This window comes from Lepidochelys olivacea (genome assembly GCF_965140295.1).
Source record: "Lepidochelys olivacea isolate rLepOli2 genome assembly, chromosome: 8".
Classification (NCBI taxonomy): domain Eukaryota; kingdom Metazoa; phylum Chordata; order Testudines; family Cheloniidae; genus Lepidochelys; species Lepidochelys olivacea.
Genome location: NC_140418.1, coordinates 12,812,251 through 12,835,586, shown reverse-complemented (window position 1 = coordinate 12,835,586; position 23,336 = coordinate 12,812,251). Strand labels below are relative to the sequence as shown.

The following is a 23,336-nucleotide window of genomic DNA, read 5'->3' as shown; positions in this document are numbered from 1 at the left end:
CTATAAAATGATAGAGAGGAGTTTACAGTCCTCAATAGTTGCCCAAAAATCTCATCTTGCATGGTGTTGGCATTTTCACATATACTATAGAGTGGGACAGGTTTTGCAATACTGCAGACAAAAAAGAACACCTTGTCAGAGGAGGATCAAACTTCAGTGTGGCCAATGGATCAAATCAAAACATCTTTTTTTGTGTGTGATGAACATATCTCATGAACAGTTGTTTATCTCCCAGGGGAAATTCTTGCTCTCTCCAAGCTCCAGCCATAAAATGGCAAGTTTGGCAAAGCCTGGCTATAATCTCAAAAATCTATACAGAGCTAAGGAAGCTCGTAAGCTAGTAAAACCTCTTATGAACTCATTTCTGTGTTGGTGGAGAACGTGGCTAGGGCTGGGTGTACCTCCAAGGGTTGCAGTTTGATTTGTGCTGAGACTCATGCCTTTTCTGTTTAAAAAAAAAAAAAAAAAAAAAAAAGAGAGAGAGAGAGAGAGGTATATGGGGGTCCTAATTCAAATCCAAATGTTGGTGTGGTTTTGGTTTTTGCTGTAACACTAACAAAAATAGTGTGACCACCGAGATCTGAAAATGCCTTTTTTTAAAAAAAAAAAAAATAATAAAAGCTGCTGATCGCTGTAAGTCTAGATTACATTGCAAATTAATTTTTATTAAAAAAGACCCATGGAATGCTGTTCCAAATCTTTTCTGCTATCAGTTTGGCTACTATGTTATCCACTCATCCGCTGTCATCATGACAGAGGAATACTCAGCAAGGGATGTATTGATGGATGAAGCCAAAGAGAAGCATCAAAGACCCCAGGCAAAATGCACACCTCCCCTTTGTTTTCATTGATTCAGAAACTTTGTAAGTGTCATTCTTCAGGTGAAACCAAGTGAAGCACTGCTGCCTTTATTTAACTACTACTGCTAGAGCACCAGCAGGGATGGAAAAGTCCTGGGTTAGGCGTGGCAGATCTGCAGCACCTTGGCATCCCTACATGGACTCCTATTATTCTTTCAGGAAGAATGCTTTCCCTACAAAATTCAGAGATGCATAAGATAAGGGATGTATCTCAATGATTTGCTTTGTGTACTTCAGTTTAGCATTTGTTCTTGTGACTTAAAAACAACTCAAAGAGTGCCATCTAGTGAGAAAAGAGGTGTTCTCCATCTGCCAGACGTGACTACTGATAGAAAGAGCTGTACCCAGCCACCCCTTTTCCTGTTCATCTGGCAGTAATGTTCTGCAGATGGGTCTCTCTCCCATATCTGAATCCTCCTTTAAGAGCTGAATCCAGCCATTTATCGCGGGAGGGTTGTGCTACACAGAAAGTCCCAGTGATCACTGACATGCCCTCTGTTGCAGGTTTACACATCCCCTGATGCTGAGCTCTGGAATGCACACCACTGGAATCCCTCATCCAGCCATAGTACCCCACTCTGGGAAGCAAGAAATGGATCATTACGACCGGAGCATGTAAGTCAGCAAGTCTTGAGACAAGGGTGAGACTATCAAAATGATCTCCTTAACTATTTAGTCCGAGTCTCAATTATTCCACTGTTTGTATGGGAGGGGACACTTAGGGTGGTAAAACCCTGTGGAGGCCACTTGTGGAACGTTTGCAACTCTGTCGATTCGACAAGCAAGGTTGGCAGCACTACACTGTTGCCCCATCAACTGAAAGGCGCCAACGTAATGATGGGCATGATCGTTAGAAGGGTCCGTGCCCTAGTTGCATAAAATACGCATTGGTCTACATTTGAGGTCAAGTGTTTTACTATTTAATATTTTCACGAGGAACAGTTTCTTCTGACTACTGTTCAGTTCAGATAGCGGAGATGCAAGAGCGTGATTGTTACTGACTGTTTTGTTTCTGTCAAGGAAACCCCAACCAGAACCAAAGAGAGAGAAGGAAGCCAAGAAGCCCACTATCAAGAAGCCCCTGAATGCTTTCATGTTGTATATGAAAGAAATGCGGGCAAAAGTCATTGCTGAGTGCACCCTGAAAGAAAGTGCAGCTATCAATCAGATTTTAGGAAGGAGGGTAAGACCACAGAACAGAACATATTGCTTGCTTCTAAGCAAAGCCATTCTCTTCTTCACAATCCCATAGAGAGAGAGAGAACTGATCAGCTACTTAACAACAAAACTATTACCTGTGAGGCTTTGTGGAAAATCAGTGTTTCTTTAAATGTGGTCTGTGTACTAGTGACTCCACAGAATAAAATGTTTAGATGAGCAAACAGTAGGAAGGATGGGGGTGTTCCTTAGAGGGATGAAGCCCATGGGAAGGTGTCTCCTCTACTAGTGCTTTTTAAATAACATTTTTAAACCACCAGGGTAGGTGCCTTTTATGTACTGTTACTTAAATGAACATTTACAAACCCCCTTTCAATGTATGAGGGCAGAGGGGTGGAAATACAAGATAGTTTACACATCACTGGTCTATCGGTAACAAACCACTCCGACACTGGGTCCTAATTTAAGGGGTATTATGACTAAGGCTGCGAGTTTGTCACGGAGGTCACAGATTCTGTGACTTGTGGAGCGGCCGGTGCGACTGGCTCTGGGTCCGCCCAGCAACTCAGGCAGCCCCTGGGCCAGTCAGACCAGCTCCGAGCACCGCTAGCTACATAGAGAACCTTCACTTCCTTCCCTGGGGAAGCCAATTAGCCATACCACTGCAGATTCAAGGGTCAGCCTTGCATCACATACCAGTGTTTTCCTCAAGCAGGTAGCGAGCGGCTCACTTTTAAAAATGTGTACATTGTCCTTATGCCACTGTAAATACCCAGCATCCAATTACCCTGACGGAACTCAGCTGACACGAGTGTCACTACACCAGGGATAATGGAAGGAGAGCCCGTCTAGCCCTCACCTCGTTCTGGCAGCAAAGAGGGATGGTGATGAAATGCACTGAGGAGTCTCACAACTGACGCATCTTTTTGTTGCAGTGGCACGCACTGTCACGGGAGGAGCAGGCCAAGTACTATGAACTGGCCCGGAAGGAACGGCAGCTTCACATGCAGCTCTACCCAGGCTGGTCTGCTAGAGATAACTATGTGAGTGCTTAATGCAGCTAGGGACTAAAGACCCCATCTTGGCAGCATGTTTAGAAAGCTATAGTTGAACTTGAAAATGTCACCTGCCTTATTTAACAGCTGTCCCTGATACCGTATCTCCTGATAGCCATGGGGCGCACCAATGCACTCATACAGATAGGTGATAGAGGGGAGGGTATTCATATACCCGTAGACATAAGAATATATGTGTAAGCAGTATATTACATTTTGTCGTCTGGGGATTAATGTATACTTTTGGCAAGCATGTCACATTTCCCAACAGCTGCTAAATGAAGGAGGTTTGCTTACTTATTGTCTTAGAATAGAAGCTTAGAAGATCTAATAAAAATACCCCAAGTTCAGATGAAAAATAAGTAGAAATCAAAATTATTTTTAAATTACTTGAGTGGTCATTGGCAATATTAGTCCTACGGAAATATACTCCTACGATGTGTGGCCTTAGGCAGTCAATGGTTTTCCATCTATGGTCCATGGACAACAGAGGAGCATTTCATGGTGATCCACAGAATGGAACGTTTTGAGAACCACATCGTAGGTTAGGAAAGGAGTGGGTCTAGGAGGAAATCTCAGCCTCTGAATGACAGATCTGGAGAACTCCTGGCCTAAGACATTGATAAATGCAATGACTTCCACAGCACTCACTATGTGCTTGTTAGGCCCTTTTCCTGAATTCCTTAGGGGGATCAGCTTTATGATTCAGGAATAACCGAGAGAAAATCCTTCTCCTTTAATATGGCTACCTCCCCTGTGGAGATTTAATGGTTTAAAGACTTTATACTCATTTTTTATTATTTGTTGATGGTAGCACTTACTTTGCTGGTAAGATGGAGTGGTCCCTGCCTTAAAGAGCTTGCAGTCTAAAGACAGACCAACAGAGCAGTCGGCAGAGGTTAGGGGTAATAGGAAACACACTTTTTTCTTTCCTTTTACTTTATTGTGCTTGTCAGGAGATTTACTGTAGGTGGCAGTAGGTCTTCAAGAGTGCCTTAACTGTGGAAAGTATACACGCTTTATAGATGAACTCCCTTTCTGGTTAAGCAGTCTCTCACCTATCCTTATAGTACTCTATCATAATTTTAAAAACTATTTATTTAATCTAAAAAATTAGAAATATTCCTACTGAATGATGTGACATGTAACATCAATATCATTTTGCTCTGGGGCTGATGCTTCTCTCACTTAAGCCGGTTTTACACCTGAGTAACTCCACTGATGTCACAGGAATTGCTCCTGATTTACACCAGTGTGAAACTAGACAAAGTCCTTTTATAAGTTTGCCAGCTCTGGCCTAATGTACAGAAGCAGCTCTGTTGCCCAGAATCAGTCACTGCCCTAAAGTTACTGAAAATATCAGTGTCTGTATTTTCCGTTTCCTTAACTGTACAGAGTATAAAATATTCACAAGCTGATTCTGTTGTATTTCCCACCCATATATAACAATTAACCAGTAATGTTAATTAGCTATAAAGATACTGTAACAAGTGAAAGTTACTGAACTTTAATGAGCTTTGGGGAATTTCAAATGGGATCCTTATTGTTTCTTTACTCTAATTCCATTTACCATGGTTATATCCTCTCTTGGCCATTATTATAACACCTTTATCATCAGCTGAGTTGGTGGCCTTTGGACTTTTTCCAATATTGTTTGGCTTGCCATTCATTAGGAGAGAATTCCACAACAGTGGAGGTAATGATCTTCATTGTACAGATTCTAGTCCTGGCCTTAGGTTAGCAGCCTATCTGGGTGAACTTTCAATTCATTCATGATTCTGCTGTCATAAATAAGGGTATGAACCTACATCAAGGTAAGCACAATGTTGTCTGATCAGGGCTCATATGCTGCGTTTGCAGGATGATTGACTCCCTGATCTAATAGGTCTTTGCCCGACCCTGTGATTCTAAAGGGGTCGCAAACAAATGTTACGTTCACAGTGTTCAACTAAAACAAGAATATCCAAACATGGCAGCACCAGCGGTTGTACTGACAGCTTGGGGACTAAGCCTAACTCTTCCATGATTCTCCTGTCAGAGCAGGGATACCAGAGGCAGTTTTTGTATTTTAAATGACCATTTCAAACGAGCGTCCAGAATAAGGTTGCTGAATAGACCACCAAGAAATCTGCTCCGTAAACATCTCAGCTGTCACTGCTGGATTCAACACATGGCAGTGTCAGAGCAGCATTCCCCACTGGTTGTTGGCAATGTGAAGCATGATCTGAAGTAACCGATGGGGAAGGTCATGAAGCATACTGAATGTTGGGATTTCAAGTACCCATAGGCTATGTCTACACTTAGGGCGGCATGTAGAGTACATACACTGCAAAGCGGCCTAGCATGGGTATAAATAGCAGAGTAGCTGGTAAGGCACTGCTTAGGTGAGTAGAGTAAAGACATCCTAAGGTTCCGGCGTATGTACCCAACATGGCTCTCTACACACCCAAGCCATGCCTTCATAGCAGTGTGGCATCCTGCCGCCTCCCCCTGCCAGAGACTTTCCCCGATGGGTGTAGCTACACTCTGCAATATGGACGCAGCCTGCAGCTATGCACACCCTACATGCCGTAACCACCAGTGTAGACAAAGCCATAGTCACACAAGCCACATGCTCAAATAAATTGGTTAGTCTCTAAGGTGCCACAAGTCCTCCTTTTCTTTTTGCGAATACAGACTAACACGGCTGCTACTCTGAAACAAGCCACATCTGAGTATCTCTGATATAGCCTAACTGCGCGCCAGTTCTCTGTATGTTTGGTCTCTTCTTGATTAGATTCCTAGAACAGCAGGATCCAGCAGCCTTGGTAGCAGTTCTGAATCAACTCATTAGACATTAGTGAAATGTCATTTGTTTTGTTCTGTCTAGAAATCTGATTAGGTTGTTCTATTTACAGAAGATGGGATTTTCAAAAATGCTCCCTGTTGGCCTAAACTCTGCTCCCATTGAAATCAAGGGGAGTTTTACCATCCACTTCAATGGGAACAGAGTTAGGTCATCCTTAGGTGGCAGGAGATAAATCTACTGGAATCAAGTAAGGGAGAAGTTTGAAACACAAAGGCTTATTTGAACTAGACCCTAAAGAATATTTTAAAGCAGACACATTAATCCTGATGTCCCTTTAGCACTATTTTCTTTGTGTTCTAAGTTGATTTTTTTTCCTCCTGACCATTCCAGGAATGTTTCTGTGACTACTAAGTTTCAAGTGAGTACATGCTTCCAGTAGCCAAGCCCCGATGTAGAGTTTTCTGTCTGAAACAGTCCCATCACCTCTTTACTTTCTAATCTGTGGTGCATTTGAGAAGAGCCACTATAAAAATAAATCATTTCCCCCATTTTCTCTTAGCTGTACTGACCATTTACGAGGCAACCCCAGTAAGTGTGGTTTTATAGGCATAAGAGTGCTACACAAACATGAACATTCAGCTTTGCTTTTCTAGTCTTTATTTTGATCCTAGATAGAAATGCCTAACTAGTTAGCTTGGGACTTGACCCAAAGCCCATTGCAGTCAATGAGAGTCTTGCATTTTCTTTTAGCTGCTCCCTTCTCTCCGAGTGCTGATAAGATAAATGATCACACCACCACTGTGTTTATAGCCACTCTGTGGCTTCCCCAAAAGGCTGTTCTCCACGGGACGCCTCATTCCACAAGCCTGCACCTGTCTCTGCGGCGCTCCACCAACCTCAGCCAAGGATCTCCTGATTTTGCATGTAGCTCTTCAGGATTCTCAGTGGCATGTATTCCACTGGGATGGCTGCTAAACCAGTATCCGAAGCAGCAGTCAGCGGTGTTATGAGAGCCAGGGCAATACCAGCAGCCTCTAATACAGCAGGTTGCATCCCCACACACACACCAGGATGGAGTGCTTCCTTTAACAAAATCTCCTCATTGTGTATTTCTCTCACCGAATCTTTTGTCCTCAAAAATGGGTGGGGGGAAGCTGCCATCTGTGCTCTGGAAACATTCTCTCACCCTACCTGCAATTCTCCAGTAACCCCATATCTTCTGCTGGCCATCCAGGCTCTAGCAGTCTGGTGATCAGATCATCCAAAGTTGTTTTGGGACAGAAGTGCCCAAAGCCAGGAAGCGGCTGCTTTGTGATTTTTCTCACTGTATCTACAACAAATGCTTTTCTGTCTTCCCAATTTTGTAACTCAAATGGGGAGGAGGAATCTGGGTCAACGCCCTTGGCATGTGCCTTGATATGAGACAGGAAATACAGTTACTCCCACACTGAAGAAAAGCTCACCGCGATTCGGAGCTTTCCACCTTCACTCAAACCACAAGAAGTCATATAAGTCGTCACAGGTCAAAGCCAGCACGGCAAACAGCCCTTTCATACAGGACAGATCTGCTCCAGCAGCTCTTGGGCACTTGTTAATAGAACTCACTGGGACACAAAGGGGGTTATTATGCATTCTGTGTCAGAGAAGCAAGTAGAGGATAAAAATGTGTTTCCTTATTAATGGGCAGAAGAAACGGAAGAATTGATAGGCAGGTCCAGAGCAGTGGAAGAAAGAATTGAAACACAAACCTGGCTATTTTTAAGAGTCCTTAACAACACTAATGTGGTCATGGCTGTTATTACCAAATATTGTACACTAAGAAGAGCATCTTCTCTTCATGATACGTCAGCAGCACAGAATACTGTCCATCCCATGGAAGCTCTTCTGCTCAGCCTTAACATAGGCTTCCTTTAGAGTGCACTGCTTTACTATCGTGAAGATAAAATATATTTTATTTTTACAAGTTTCTAAAATGCGCCTAGCACTGCGCAGAAACATAAAAAGGCATGGTCCCTTCTGCAAAAGATTTTAGTTTCATTTTCTGTGTGATGCAGTGAGGTGACAAGCAATAGGAAGGGAAGCTGTGAGGAATGACCAGAGTTATGGTAAAAAGATCACACTGTGCCTCAGTTGGGCATGGGCATATTTTGGTCTTAAAAAAAAAAAAAAAAAAAAAAAAAGGGCCAGACTTACTGCTGGTGTAAATCACTGGGAGGAGCTAAAGAGTGTTGATCAGTAGTTTAGACCCAACGCTAATGTGAATAGAACTATCAGTATGTAAAACAATTCCAGTGAAAACACGGGGGAAGGGGGAGGCAAGGATTCAATTGAAATATCGCCGTATGGTGTTGGCAACCCAGATAAGAGAGGTAGTTTGAAGAAAATACTAAACAACACAGTAGATTATTAACACAGGCAACATATGAATTTATCTTGACCATATTCTCGAACATCTACATACTGAGAGAAAGAAGATACCTCTTAGGATTGTTTAACCAGCCAGTTGCCATTTTGCAGAATCAGTTTTGGCACACCGGGAGGCAACAAGAAGGGATTTGCTGATTAACCATTAGTGACTTAAGGATGGGACTAGTACCGTATTGTCAATCAAGTAACAGTGCATTACTTTGCTCTTTGGATCTCATTTATACCCAGCTTTGCCAACCCCAAGCAGTCAAGAGTCATACCTTAAAAACAAAACAACCCCCACACACGCACAACCCACTCCTGATATTTTGAAAGTAATACATTTGGGGTTCTTTTTATTTGCCTTCTGCTGTTTGAGCTTTTAAGGTTCATGATTTCAAGCTTCTCCCTGCAACCATGAGGGCCATTTTTGTCTGCTGAGATTCTCTCATACCATAATTCTATGAGCTGGGACTTTAAAAACAACCATTGTGAGACTTGTAGTAAAGTCTAGGGCATTGACAACACTGTTTAACTTCTATGCATGTATTGGATTTATTTAGAGATCAGTTACTATTTTAAAACTTTACCATTTTTACTATTTTAATACTTTGCTCTTCAGTCTTCAGGCTCTTCAGCCCGTGAACACACTCAGTTATACTCAGGGCCCCTGGAATTCTGCGGCACTTCAGGGCCAGTTTCTGCGGCAAGGGTAAGAGAATTCTGCAGCGAATGTTAGTCAACTCTGCAGCAGTGAGAACGTATAGCTGTCTGCCACTCTGTACCCACCGACTCCAGTGTTAGCTGCAGAATTCCAGGAGCCCTGAGCTTTTCACACTTCCATGGCCATGGAATCGCTCACTGGCTATGGAATTTATTTAATCCTTTCACTACACTTCAGAGTACAGTGTGGGCTAAATGTTGCTTTAAAGTCAATGCCCAGTATGTCATTGGACATTGTTCTGTTACAGAACATAACAGAACAGAGACAGACAAGAAGAAATTGCAACAAATGGACGATGTGTTTTTTCCATTGAGGTATTGAAAAAGTTCAGTCTAGGACCAGCCCAGTAGTGCTGGTATCTTTACTCCTGATATTCCAGCTAATGTTCTTGAAGGTGAGCATTCAAAACTATCCAGCGACTTATACCCATAAGTCAAGCCTGGGCCACCGTGGCAGCTGGCATCAGACACTCATTGACAAGCAACACTGAATGGAGTGCCCTGGATTTAAAATGCCAGCATTATTTCGCTCAGATGGAGTTTAGTCCAAAGGAGGAGGGGTTACAGCTGTGTTTTAACCAGCTGCTTCAGTGCAGCTGAATTTATAATGTGGATGTGATCGTAGACTAGAGTTACATAACATGCTTTGACCTTACCCACAATTATCAGGGACGCAGTGTTAGCACCTTGCTAACACTAAACATGTTTGAGCACAGTAAAAGCTAGAGTGTGGAGAGGGCCTCAGTGGTCTCCAAACTCTTAATCACTTTTCTTAAATTATATGTAAATCTTATGCACCATCTTTGCAGCCTGTTGTGGAATAATCAAAGTGCTTATGATATTGGATTCCAGGACTTAGGAAAATATATTCCAGAAAATAGATTTGTGGAATGTGAAAAACAGGCCCTAGATAGTTGAGCAAAAGCTTTTTTTTGTAGTTATTTTAAAAAACACTGGCTATGGTTTCACTCAAGGGGACCAGAATGTGTAGATGGAAAAGCGGGTGTTCGTATAAACAAACTGTTCGGCCATGTCACCCGCATCAATTTCCATTCCATGTGCCTAGCACTGAGCCTTGGAATGGAAAAAAAATCCAACCACCACTTCTCTGTTTTTCCGGTTAAGATCAAGTGTTTTGTTGGTCTAACTGGGGGTCATATTCTCCTGTGACTGGAGTCTATGATTTGCCACACTGGGGCATTTCCTTCTTTAACTACTTGACAATGATTTATCTAGAGTGACAAAGTGGGTGCGGTAATGTCTTTTATGGGACCAACTTCTGTAGGTGAGAGAGGCAAACTTTAGAGCTTACAGAGAGCTCTTCCTCTGGTCTGGGAAAGGTACTTAGAGTGTCACAGCTAATTATTTATCTATAACTAGCATCCTCAGAACTGATGTAACTGCTCATCCCCTCTCATTTTAGTGACTCCCTCATGACAGTTAAGGAAGGCCCAGCCTCTCTATAGAATTTGCTACCTATGTTTGTGATATCCCTTCCTATCGGTTTACTCATGTCTTTAGGCACATTCCTCCAAGAGGAGCTTCAGGAAGAGGAAATTCCATCTCCAAGTTTCCTGCTGCACAAGAGGAGCACAAAGCTTCTATGCTCTTTCAGGCCCCTCCCTACTGCAAGGCCGGGCCATGACGGTGACTCTCTGCTGCACAGGGGCCCAAAGCAGGAGGCACCTTATAGCTTCCTTCCCTCCCCTGGCACTTTCAGAGATCATCAAGGCACAATCTGGCCCTACATCCCCAGAACTGTCTGTCTATACACCATATATATTACTGTATGTGGAGAGAGATTGATTTGCTGTTTGGTGAATTCTGAAAAATTGTGTGTTGCATCCTGTAACTTCCAGTGTATGCTGAAATACTTGTCCTAAATTGTTACCAGTGTGTTCCCTTTCCATGAGGGCTTGCGCTGTATCTTTTTGTCTCTCCATCTGTGTTGAGTTGGCATTTATATAGATAAAAAGCAGTGTTTCGTTCCTGCAAAGATTCAGCTGGCCTCTTGGCAGCTACCTTGTGGAAGATGCCTAAGCCTGCTTAGTCTGATTTGTGGAATAAATCACTGGTTTTGGTCTGTGCTTTCATTTGGGAATATGGCTGGCAAAGGAAAGCCCACTCTGTGCTGCCTCGGCACTTCTCTCACTGAAGGGGAGACAAAGTATAACAGTTGTTGTTCATGAATCTGTGTCTCTTCCTTTGTATTTAAAAATATGGTATTATTTCATAGTAGAGTTTGCTGTCCCTAATTGTCAAGAAGGTTGTTCAAAATGAACATCAAAGAGTAGATAATCTCTGGAAACTGTGAAGACAGATAGCTCTAAACCAGACAGAAAATGAAGCAGTGGTTTCTCCCATGACTTGCTAAACTGTATCTTAACCATGACTGATGGGAAGTACTGTACATATATCTCAAACGCTAGGAAGGGTTGGTTTTACCAGCAACCTTTTGCAGAAGTTATCAACCATAGCTTTGGGAAGAAAAAAAACCACACACACACACACACCTTTAATTCCTAGTGTGTGGATTACTGATGGGCAAAGGCCAATCAGATGACACAGAAAGCTGTCTGGTTCTGTACAAGGCCCCTCGTTGCATCATCTGTGATGACTGAAATGACAGAGGGAGATGTACATATCAGACTGGGCAGGTCATGTTGGGAGGTTTGAGTTTGCTACTGCCTCTGAGCTAATGGACCTGGTTATTTTTGGGTTTTTTTTAGTTTAAGCATGAGAGACTCATGCTTTTAGTTCCAAAGGTGCTTGGTTCAGTCCTCACGGGCAACAACAACTCCAGATGTTGTGACGCTTCATGAATTTTACTTATGCCCTATGACAGTCCCTTGCAATTGTTGTATTCATAATACTGAGCAGCCTCCACCAGTTCTCTGAGAAGTGAACTAATATTATTTCCCTCTTACATCCTAGGGAAAAAAGAAAAGACGAGCAAGAGAAAAGCAGCAAGACTCCAATTCAGGTAAACTAATTGGTACTGAATGCAGCATGTTACTCCGTAGCTTATCACTGGGTGTTGTATTTTGCCATCCATGTTTTAGCTCATTCAGTCAGTTTTCTAAAGCTAAAAAATGGTATATTTTAAAGCCACAGTAAGTTATTTAACTATCTTGTTCTTAAAAAACACATGTGGACCAGAACATGGATGGCATTCATGAAAACTGAGCAAGAGAGATTCCAGACCTGAAGAAGAGCTCTGTGTAGCTCAAAAACTTGTCTCTTTCACTCAGTGGAAGTTGGTCCAATAAGAGAGATTACCTCACCCATCTGGTCTCTAATATCTTGGTACTGACACAGCTACAACACTGCAGTCAAACTAGATTGTGGCTAAAAAATCATTTTTAATAGAAGTCACGTCTACAATTTGTTCTGCCACAGAGATATGCAGGAGAAATGCTCCACTAGGTTGTGAGTGACAGGAGGCACCAATGTTCTGTAGTCAAAAGTGATGCTTTTATCTATTAGATGCACCAATATTGCGTATCTAAGAGCTATGAAACTTCTTTAAAGACCACCCCAGGGACCATATCACAAATCTTTTTGTAGTAGAAGTAGCCTAAAAGTCAAACAAAATTGCACTGAAAACCATGGTGTATTTTAACGTGGTTGCTTACTACCAAGTGCTCTTTATTGGAAGTGGACCCTTGTGCAGATTTTGGATGGTGTGGGTGTGCGCACACATCTATACACACAGTGAAGTTATTCACATCGTAGATTTGGAAGCATTTCTAATTTAGCAATACTAATGGACCTTTGTTATATCACATCAAGAGAAAACGTTAAGGCATCTGCTTTGTGTCTCTCATGAAGCTAAACTGCACATTTCTTACAGTAAGTTAACTTTTTATCTCAATTGTTGCCTAGATTGATAACAAGTGTAAGATTTTATGTAATATACGTGGTGTAAAAATAATAATTTCACCCACCACTGGAATGCAGCCCTCTTTGCGCTGGAAGGCAGCTGCCAATTAACAGCACATAACAGAAGTTGGCAGTTATGAGAGTGACATTGACACAAAGGTACTCCTCAGATCTCATTTACACTAGTGCAAAAAAGTTCACATGTATCTAAATGAAAATAGGGCACTGCTCTAATCAGCCCCTATGTCACACAGCAACACTGCACAGGACTTTAGGGCAGTACATGCAGAAAAGAGTAGCTTGTCCATTAGCACTAGAGAGAGAATTTAGGGAAGCAGAATGGAATTGCCCCATATGGGTCTTATTGGTGCTATTTGTTTTCAATCTGCTTCTGCAATATTTTCCTCTTCTGTTTTAATATTATATATATATATAAATATATGAGGACTGAGTTCTTTGGCCGGCCACTTAACCAGGGAACCAGTAAGGATTTCAATACAGGAGGCAATGGGCGGCTGTCAAATTTCTTAGTTTTGAAATGCTGCCAAATCAGAGATTCAATAAGAAGCAGTGAATTCCTGGTAAATTCCTAGCTTTCCTGTAGCTGAACTCTGACTGCCTGGACTCGGCTTTGTGGAGAAGTGGTTGAGCTGGGGGAGCACCACAGGTGGGAGGGAACAAAGTCTCCAACATCTGTAACTGAGGCCATTTCCCAAACTTCTCTCCCCCCACCCGCCAGGTGTAATCTCTCTGATACTTGCCTAACCATCCCTTTTTTACAGGAGAGTGGTGTCTGAATAGTTCCGTTGTTGAAGAATTGGATTTTAGTCTGTTAGTTTTGTCTTAAGTGGCTGAAATGATGTTGCATCTTTTCTTCTTCTTCCTCCTGCTCCTCCTCCTCCTCTTTGTGCCTCTGTCTTGCCCATTCTCCGCCACGCATGCTTCTGTGTTCAGATCCCGCCTCTCCTAAGAAATGCAGAGCTCGCTTTGGCCTCAACCAACAAACGGACTGGTGCGGCCCATGCAGGTGTGTATCAGAGAAACTCTACTCTGCTTTTAGTGCCTTTTCCTGAGCACGTTGTTTTCCCCCCCTTTTATGTGGTTTTATTTTTCCATGCATGTTTCTAGTGCCCTTGGCTCCTAACACACAAAACAAACTACTGGCATTGCTAAAATTTGTTCCTTCCAAACTGGGAAGGTTTTCCCAGGGTATCATTGCTGTGGGCTGGTATTTCTGAAGGTTCTACCCAAATTCTTTCAATGTCTAAGAGAAAAGAGAGTATGTTGTCAAGGTTGCTAGACCCAAAAGTCAACATATGTTTCTTATACCAGGTTGGCGAAGCACATGTAATATTTTACATGGTTTTTATTAAGATTCCTATTTCGCTGTTCTTGAGAGGCTGATCTACAGGGTGAGAGATCCTTACACACTGGTGCACGTGTGGAATGGAAGAAAACAAATGCTTATTGCTCTCTCCCTCCGCCCCCGATCTTCCTATTTCCGAAGAGGGACCTAATGTGGAGCCTTTCCCCCCCTACATGACCACTGCTTTGAGGGGCCCTAGAGTGTACCCAAAGGGCTGCCTTTACCTATTTACATTTGGGACTAAAAGTGTCCATTACAGCAGCACACGGCCACAAGACCACGTAGTGCCCCAAGCAATGAGATGGTCTGAGGACTCCACCAACTCGGGCTTCTAAGGAACGAATGTGGAAATAGAATGAGGAAATAGCTTGACAAGTGAACAGAATGAGTATTACCTGGGTCAGAGGGTCATTAAACATTCCCAGGCATGGGAGGCCCATGACCTACTTCTGGACAACCATGTAAGGAGTAAATGCAGCCTGAGCAGAGGAGAGGTGTGTACAGGAAAGTAGTGTCTGAATAGTTCTCAGCATAATCTGCGAGCCACAGGGCATTATAGTACTATCTTTTAGCTTCTGTCTAGCAAAACCTGAAAGTTATTTGCATTAGAGATTCAGATTATTTGCTTTTTAATGTAAGGGAATATGCAGCTATGAGGGGCCTAGACGTTGGCTGATCACAGCTTGTGATGCTGGTACATTCTTGGCTGGAAATTGGGGCTGAAAAATAAATAAATCACTTGTGATTGAGCCAGGGTGTCAGATACTGGCTATCCTTCCTATTTAACTGGCAGCGTCCTCATGCAAGTCATGTAGTTATGCTGGAAATTGGACCAGTCTGTCACTGGTCCTAAAGAGGCTTAGTTAACCCCTTGTATTCTCCTCCTACACAAAATGGCTCCCTGTTTGTATCTGATCTTTCAACTGGGGAATTTTGTATAGCCCTGAAAATTCCTCATTTTCATTTTTAATATAACACACCCTCATGATGCCACTACAATCACCATCTTTCTGAACTTGGAAGACAGGGGTGCCCTTGGCAGCCCTGAATGCTGCACCTTAAAATTGGTCAAAGAGCCTCTTGTGTGATGTAGGCCTTTCCTAGCAGCAGTGCCAGTCAGAGAATTGACAGACCAGGACAAAGTGTTGAATCCAGGTCTCCCATACAGCCATGAAGAGCACAATTACTAGGTGTCTGGGCAGTCTTCGTATCTTTACTCCCAAGTTTATTTGAGATCCCTTAATTAGGATGCCGTGCTAACACTTTGCTTTGCCTGACATTGCTTACCAACTAACACGCATTGCTGGAGTGCTCCTAAAACCTGAGCATGCTTTCTAATGTTTTACCCTGACATCTCACGTACTATTTAATAGCAGCTGTTCTGCAATTCCAGGTACTAATACACAACAGCCAACTTGGAGGCTTCAGAAATGTAGGTTTCCTCATCACTGACTTCTGCCTCGGACAGAAACCTCCAGAGAATATCCATTCCAAAATGGGAGAGATTTAACTGATTAAAATGCTTTGTCCCCTCAGAGGTTGTTATCTTCCTCTGGCTCTGCTAGTATAATCTGTAAATCCTAATGGGAAAGCTTGGTCCTATGAGACTCCTTTTCCATCCAACATTTAGAGGAAAGATGGTGGAATCTATTTAGTTAGTAAACCTAGTCTAATCAATCCATTGAAGTCTCTACAGCTTAAGTCATGAGGTGTATGTGTGTCCATTTATCTTTTAAGTTGCATAGCATACATGTAAATTTTAGGCCTTGAGGGTTAATGTATCGAATCAGACACAGCAGGTCTCCTTATTGTTTATAATTTTACTGTTTAAAGAGATTCATTCAATTCATTAACCTTCCCTCTCCCCCAAACAGATTTTTTGATGGAGTATAAATACAGCAGTCAGTTTTCTTCCTGCACCCCCTCATGCATAGCAGGAAGTGCCTGAGGTGGCATGGGGAAACAACTTCACCATGGGCTTGTTTACAGTGGAGAATTCTCTCCTGTTAGAACCCACATGAACGAACACCGGTGGTGAACATTCAGTTTACACAAGGACTGTCGTGTTTTATACCATGCCAGCTGGTTCACCCTAAAGTTAACCACAACACTGACACATAAGTGCAGCAGTGAGTGCAAAGTCATGTTTAATACCATATTAGTTAATACATGTTCTAACACAAGGCCATTTTTCATTAGCAAGCTCAGAGACAGATGTATGCCTGCCCTAGAGTACTGTATTTTAGCTGTGCTTCTGAAGTGGGACACCTAAGCAGGGGGTTGAACTTGATTGACTACAATAGGTAGGAGAAAGTTCTTTTCTACCCTCTCAGCTGGGAATCTAAACTCAAAATCACCAGTATCTTCAAGGAAAGAGTTGTTCCCCTCAGGACATGCGAGATCACATCCGAAGGGCTCTGTTTTAAACAATATAGAGAGAAAGTGGAGAGGATCCAATGATAGGTGGCATAAAAGGTTTATAAAAATATGTCTTCCTGTTTGAAGAGAAATTAGAGATTTGAATATAGAAATCCTAGAGACCAGGTGAACTGGGGCAATGTGATAACTTTAGTCCAGGCCTTCTTGCTGTAACACTGAAAACACTAGCTTAACTCCTCCTACGTACTTACAGTTAACTAAACGTCCTGCATACATACAGATAACTAAACATAGGCTAAATCTTAGCATTTCCAAGTAGATTGGACAATGGATAACCTGTCAATGATGCACTGCCAAGTAAGTTTACAGAGAAGATGATTATTAGTACATGCACTTTTGAAGCATCCATCCTCATAGTACGTGAATGAATAGGGCCCATGGAGACACTCTTCTGCAGTGATGTATGGGGTGGACTGCACGCCTCAAGTACCCTTTTCTTCTGCCTGGATGTGTGTGAAAGTTTGCTTTTCAAAGTGGCTAAAGTTTGTCCTACAAAGGGATCTGGTCCATAAGACTGTGGTCATGTGAGGCTAGAGCTAGTGGAATATTTTAGTGAATACTTGCTGTGAATTTGTCCATTTTCCTATTGTCTTTATTTTAGAATGGATTTTTTTCAACCTCTGACCAGCTGTTTAATCACAGTCCATTGAGCAAAGTTTTGAATCAAGGGTTTGGTTAGGGGTTCATTCAAAAACACTTCTCCCTATTCTACCTCCACCACACTCCTTACCAGTGTCTGAGCTTCTTACAGGGACAGTTCATGGTGAGCTTTCCTCACCCAGAAGGTACATTGGTTGAAGTGTGAGCAATGGAGTTGTCATGACAGCTGCTGTCTTAAAACAACAACTGCAAGTGGCCCATACACCAGTATAAACAGTTCTACCCTCCAGAAACCTCACAGGCCAGACAATTATATTTATTCCTGACTCTGCTGACTTTCCTCCTTCTCCAGGCACCTCCGCAGGGACAATGCTGGCCCTAGATTCATTACCATCCCGGACTTGAAAGGATTTGGCACCCTCTGACCACTTTCCTCCTCTGGCCAACCCACCCAGTCCCGTACCTCGCAGTTTTTCCTCCTCCAAAAGGTGGTCCCTGTTCCTGCTCGGCCATGGGTAGCTGAACATGTTTCAGTCTTAGATATGCCCCAGAGTGCTCTGTGGTTGTGCTTTAAATGGAGTTTAAATGTGTTTTAAACTGCACAGCCAGTGCAAAGAATTTGGGATCCAGAGACACTGTGGAGGCCTAGGCGGGATCAAGGATCCCCTTCAGGAGGAACCAGGGTGGGCAGATGTAGGAAACAGTTCAGAATGGCACTGGTGATACATCTGTTCTTCTAGGAGGAGCCATGGGTGGCCATCTGCTATGCCTCAGGCTGTCTCTGCCGAGGAAGCAGAGCCACAAGAGGGGGATCAGGTAGAGGAAACTCAGTGAGTGACACTGCAGCTAGAATGGAGGGACATGAGCGCCCTACCGCTAATTAGAGTCCAGTTTTTGAAAATGTTGGCCTGTTTTCAATCCTCTGGGGAAACTGCCATCCTTTCCACTGGCTAATCCCAAAGGGGAAGGGCAGAATGCTGTAGTTATCCTTCCTTGTTTCCCCAGTTACTACTTTGTTCCCAAATCATTCTTCCTTGTGCCTTTGTTTCCACTTCAAACTATAGCTGTAGAAGAGTTCAGGTTGGTGCACCCCTCCTCCTTCACTGAACAGGGATGTTACCAACATGCTATCGTTGTTGGGTTCTCAGAACGAACTATTGGTAGGTTGTCAAGCTACCATAAAAATTATCTCGTAAATACTAACAAATGTTGAACACGTTACAGGTCTTACAACTGATTGTTTGAGATACATGTATAGAGAGAAATCTGTTTGTTCTGCGCTTCAAGCGTAGCCACCTCTGGGGTAACACACAGCCCACGCTAACACTACTCAACAACTTGGAAAAGAAAGAGAAAGAGAGTCTATGTCCAACTGAAATATCCACAGGGAAGGAGGTAGACAATTAACCTCAGCAACAAAATCCAACTGGGGTAACACCCACTCTCTTGGGAGAAGGCCGTGAGTGATCTGAAAGCGTTACGTCCGATCTGAAAGAACCACCAGTTGCAGCAGTGATCTCAGAACATGACTGGGCAGTGGTTCAGTCTGGATTCAGTAGGTGACACTTTTCCCTTTGAATTACCAGCACCATTTCACTTCCCACAGCACTTGGGCTTTCCCTGTATCCTAGCCACGTACCTGCTTAGCTTATGTGGTCCAGCTAGATCTCAGCTTAGTGTGGTCTGAGTGCCAGACCATTGCATGGTAGGCTGTCCAAACACCCTCATTAGTCCTTCACTTCCTACCACTTGGTAAAACCAGTATTTCAAAGTACTTACAGGACTGGAAAGGATAAGGAAGCTGTAGAAGAGGACTCACCACTGGCACACCCCCTTGTGGCTGGTTGTGGCATAGCGTGCTCTCTGTGCCCCCTGCCAACAGCTGTTCCGGCTCTGTGGAGACATGCTTCTTTTGGTGACTCAACCCATCCAGCCAGGTCACTTTAAAGTGTCTTCTCTTCCAGGGAAACCAAAAATCCAACAAACAATAGTCCTGCATCCTCAAGCCAACTCTTTGACCCAAGTCCCAGCTTGCTAGTCCTTCCACTCCTGGTTTGCAGGGTCTTTGCATAACCTTTGCTGACAGCCAGTAAGGGAACCCAGGCCCCCCAGCTTCTCTGAGCTCCAGCCCAGAGACCCTGTTATAAGCAGGCAAGGTCTCTCTATTCAGGCCATCTGCTTCCACCTTGAGCTTCTTCCTATCTCAGCCAGGACATCGGCCCCCATACCAGCCCCTTCCTAGACTCACCACATACCTACATTGCCCCCTAGGCTCCCAGAGGTCTCAGGCTTTACCCTTCCTGCAGGGCCTGGCTTGCAGGATTCCCCTGGAATTCTCCAAATCCCCAACCAAAAGTTCAAACTTAAACCACTTCTGTCCGTGCTGGGCTTGAACTGGAGTTCTTCACAAGCCTTCTGCAATACTCTGCTCCTCAGCTGAACACCAGCACCGTCTCCTCAGAGCTTTGACCCTGGTTTGAGACCCACCACCAGAACTAGCTCCCCTCTTACTGCTTTTCCCAATTCTCTCTCTCGACATCTATCAGCCCATTTTCAGACAGCAGGGTTGTCTCCAGCTGAGCCCTCTCAAGCCTTTTAAGGAAACTTGACTCACTTCCAGGTGGACCTGCTAATTTACCCACTTGACACCTCTCTAGTGCCAGCAGGTCCATTAATTGAGCATTCAAACTCCTGCTAACCCTCTGGGAACCAGTGTGGGCTTTACACCCTATCACAGGGGCCCTCACTTAAGGACCTGCTGTCTGGACCAGATAACGGCAGCCCTTTCTGTGCCTCCGTTTCATTGTCACGTTATCAAGGCTGAGCGCCCTCTTACTGAAGGGATCTGCCCTGGCTGCTGCTTCATAATTGTCTCCCCTTGCAGGGTGACCCACTTCTGTAGTGGGTGTGACTCTTTCCCAGCCATAGCCAGGTCCAGCTTTCTCATACAAATGCAACACTGCCCATCTTCCCAGAAATGACTTTGGGCTACATAGGCACAAAGTAAGTGCTCCTTAGACTTAGTACTTTCAGTACATTGTTGGCCAGCTCCTTTATTCCTCCTGGGATCCTGGGCTAGACATGGAAGACAAAGTTGAGAATCAGCCCTTTTCTCCAAGTTAAAACAGAAGGTAGCACTTCCATCGCAGTCATCACACGCACCCCTTTGTCAGAAGTGAGGGAGGGTGTCCATACTCACATTTGAACTTTGCATGGCAATTCATGCTGACCATAAGCCTTTGCACAATTTCCACAAACCTAGGCTTTGTTTTGGGTCTCATTTGTAGGAAGTCAGCAAGGTTGCATATGCCAGGTATAGGCAAGGAAAGCCACAATCTGCATCTGCTCAGCTCACCCCAGTGTCAAGCTAGTAAATTCAAGAAGTGCCAATCACAGCATTCCCTGATTCTACAAGGGGTTTCAGCTGTTGCAGCCATACTTGTTGCTGGGGTCTGACATCTGAATTGGAATTAATCCAAAGTATAGACCAGGCCCTAGACTGGGGTCAAATTCAGGTCTGATGTAAGTGGGTGCACCTGTTGAATCACCACACTCAAGATGTTGAGAATAATGGTGTCAGCTGAAGCTTTATTTCTTGGCTCATTCTGGATTAGTCTAATTGTCCATTCTTATTCTTGTCACTGGGAAAGGATGGTCTTCATTTGATAGGGCCTTTGTTTCTTTATCCATCAGCCTAATAAAGTAAGGCTGAATTCTGTTGTTATGCTGCCACCTAGTGACAATGATTGGAAATTGAAGGTAATCAAAGAGAACACAGGCCCAGTTCTACTCTGAGTTATGCCGGTTTGTACCGACGTTTTAAAGTTACTCTGCATTTATACCAGTTCAGCTGAGAGCTGAATTTGGTCCTCCACTTCTGTTCTGCACACTGGCTGTCAGCCAAAGGCTATCTCCAAATACTTTATGGAGTTGGACAGTCCAGTTACACAGTTATCTAACAAAGAGTAGCAGAGAGCAAGACTTACAGGCCCAGAAGAGAGGGGCTGTTGGCTCAGCATTTAAATAAATTGGATTTTTTTCTTTTGTAATTTGATGTTCTGTTTTTAGCACTCATTTCTGCTGTGTGCCCTGTTTACAGTGAATACTGTAATGTTTTCATTTTAAATATGACACTGTAAATTCACCCTTTATTTACAGATAACTCTCTTCACTGTTCTTAGGAGGAAAAAGAAGTGCATTCGGTACTTACAAGGAGAAGGACGCTGTTCCAGCCCAGTTTCTTCCGATGGAAGTGCTATAGACTCCCCTCCCTCTCCTCTGGATACACTCCAATGCATATCCTCTGCATTTACTTCAGACAAGCTTGCGACTCCTGCTGATTTCGCACACAAAGAACAAAGCAATCCTTTCCCCACCTCTATTCATGTCAAAAGCGCTCCATGCTCCTCTGGACTGACCACTCACTGCTCATCCACTCGGTGCTCATCCATGCCACACGTGTCAGTAACATCCAGCGACTCCTCAGAGTACAGTGTGCCATCAACAGGAACATAGTGCCACGTTGTACAAGTCAACACTTATTAATGCATTGGGCACTTTGCTTTTACCAAGTGGTTTTGCTGCCCATTGAAATGGACTGGAGGCCCAAATTACTCACCATGCTGTACAACTGTTTTCAAAGTCAAGGGGCAGTTGTGTCCTGAGCCCCAAAATGATTCAAAGATGCTGGAATAGTCAACGTTTTTATCTGGAGCAAAGATAGAAAAATGGTGTCTCCCTCCATAAAAAGGTTGAAATGAGGACTCGCCAAAATTAAAAATGCCAATCAGTAAACAAATCTTTCATCCCCACCCTGAGTTTCCTTTTACTGCATCATCTGCTCAAGTAGCTGAAAGTGAAAGCTAACTCCCTGGCTTGTTGCAGTAGATGGTAGGTGCTATAAATCTTAAGCATTTCTGTTTCTTGCATCCCAAACAGCTTTGAACTGTAGTCAGTCACAGGTCTCTTGTAGCTATTTCACCATGGAGTTAGGAAAGCTGGTACAGGAGTTTTTTAAAAAGCCCGTCTCTGTCCGAGAGCTAAATGTTGGGAAGCTAGATTTCACTCTGACTGGCTCATAAGAAAAAAGTGAAATATAGGCAAATGAGGTGAATATTGTTCAACTTCTTGTTTGAGGACAGAAAAATATTGTTTACAGGTAACAGGTCTTTGCAGACATGTCAAGTTCTCTTAGCATACAGAATGGCAGACGAACAGTGAGAGCACTCAAGGCAGAAAAGGAAGCTTGGACTGGCTGCTTGAAGGTCTATCTATCCAATGTTTCATTGTTTTAGGGCTAAAATACAATAGTAACATGTTAGTCAAGTGCAGAGTCCTCCTTGCTGCTCAGGTTGTTCACAGTAAACACTGGAGAGTCAGACTCCTTCAGTAAAGGACCTTGCAAAGGCTCAAAGTAGACCCCATTTGCCATTAAGTACTTGATCCTACAAGTCCTTGCATAATAGCTGCAGCAGGGTGCGCGGGATTAAGAATCAGCCCAAGTATAAGTAGAGCAGAGGTGGGCAAAGTACAGCCCGCGGGACTGTCCTGCCTGGCCCTTGAGCTCCCTGCCAGGGAGGCTAGCCCCTGGCCCCTCCTCCACTGTCCTCCCTCCCTCACAGCCACGTGGGCAGCACTCTAGGCAGCAGGGCTGCACAGTCCTGCAGGGCAGCATGGCAGGCTCCGGTCAGGCGGCGTGGCTACCAGACATGCTGCTCTGAGCGGCATGGTAAGGGGTCCGGGGTGCAGTCAGGGAGCAGGGGGCAGTTGGATCGGTGTGGGAGTTCTGGTGGGGGGGGCCAGTCAGGGGCCAGGGAACAGTAGGGGTTGGAAAGGTATGGGAGTCCCGGGGGGCCTGTCAGAGGGTGGGGGTGTGGATAGGGGGCAGGGCAGTCAGGGGACTGGGACCAGGAGGGATAGCTCAGTGGTTTGAGCATTGGCCTGCTAAACCCAGGGTTGTGAGTTCAATCCTTGAGGGGGCCATTTAGGGATCTGGGGCAAAAATTGGGGATTGGTCCTGCTTTGAGCAGGGGGTTGGACTAGATGATCTCCTGAGGTCC

The 23,336-nt window shown here is 43.9% G+C and overlaps 1 protein-coding gene across 6 annotated transcripts in view; it reads left to right on the top strand.

The window, feature by feature from the left end:
• TCF7 (transcription factor 7) overlaps nt 1-23,109 on the top strand; it is a 125,357-nt gene extending 102,248 nt beyond the window's left edge. Inside the window, exons 7-13 of one of the 6 annotated variants that reach the window (XM_084637260.1) lie at nt 1,365-1,475; nt 1,881-2,043; nt 2,954-3,061; nt 8,890-8,979; nt 11,925-11,973; nt 13,827-13,899; nt 21,459-23,109. In XM_084637260.1, the coding sequence (XP_084493386.1) occupies nt 1,365-1,475; nt 1,881-2,043; nt 2,954-3,061; nt 8,890-8,979; nt 11,925-11,973; nt 13,827-13,899; nt 21,459-21,792 (928 nt within the window). In that variant the 3' untranslated portion in view covers nt 21,793-23,109. The remainder of the gene's footprint in view (nt 1-1,364; nt 1,476-1,880; nt 2,044-2,953; nt 3,062-8,889; nt 8,980-11,924; nt 11,974-13,826; nt 13,900-21,458) is intronic. The other 5 variants (XM_084637261.1, XM_084637262.1, XM_084637263.1 and 2 more) reach the window with 5 other exon arrangements.
• Nucleotides 23,110-23,336: the final 227 nt, after the last annotated feature.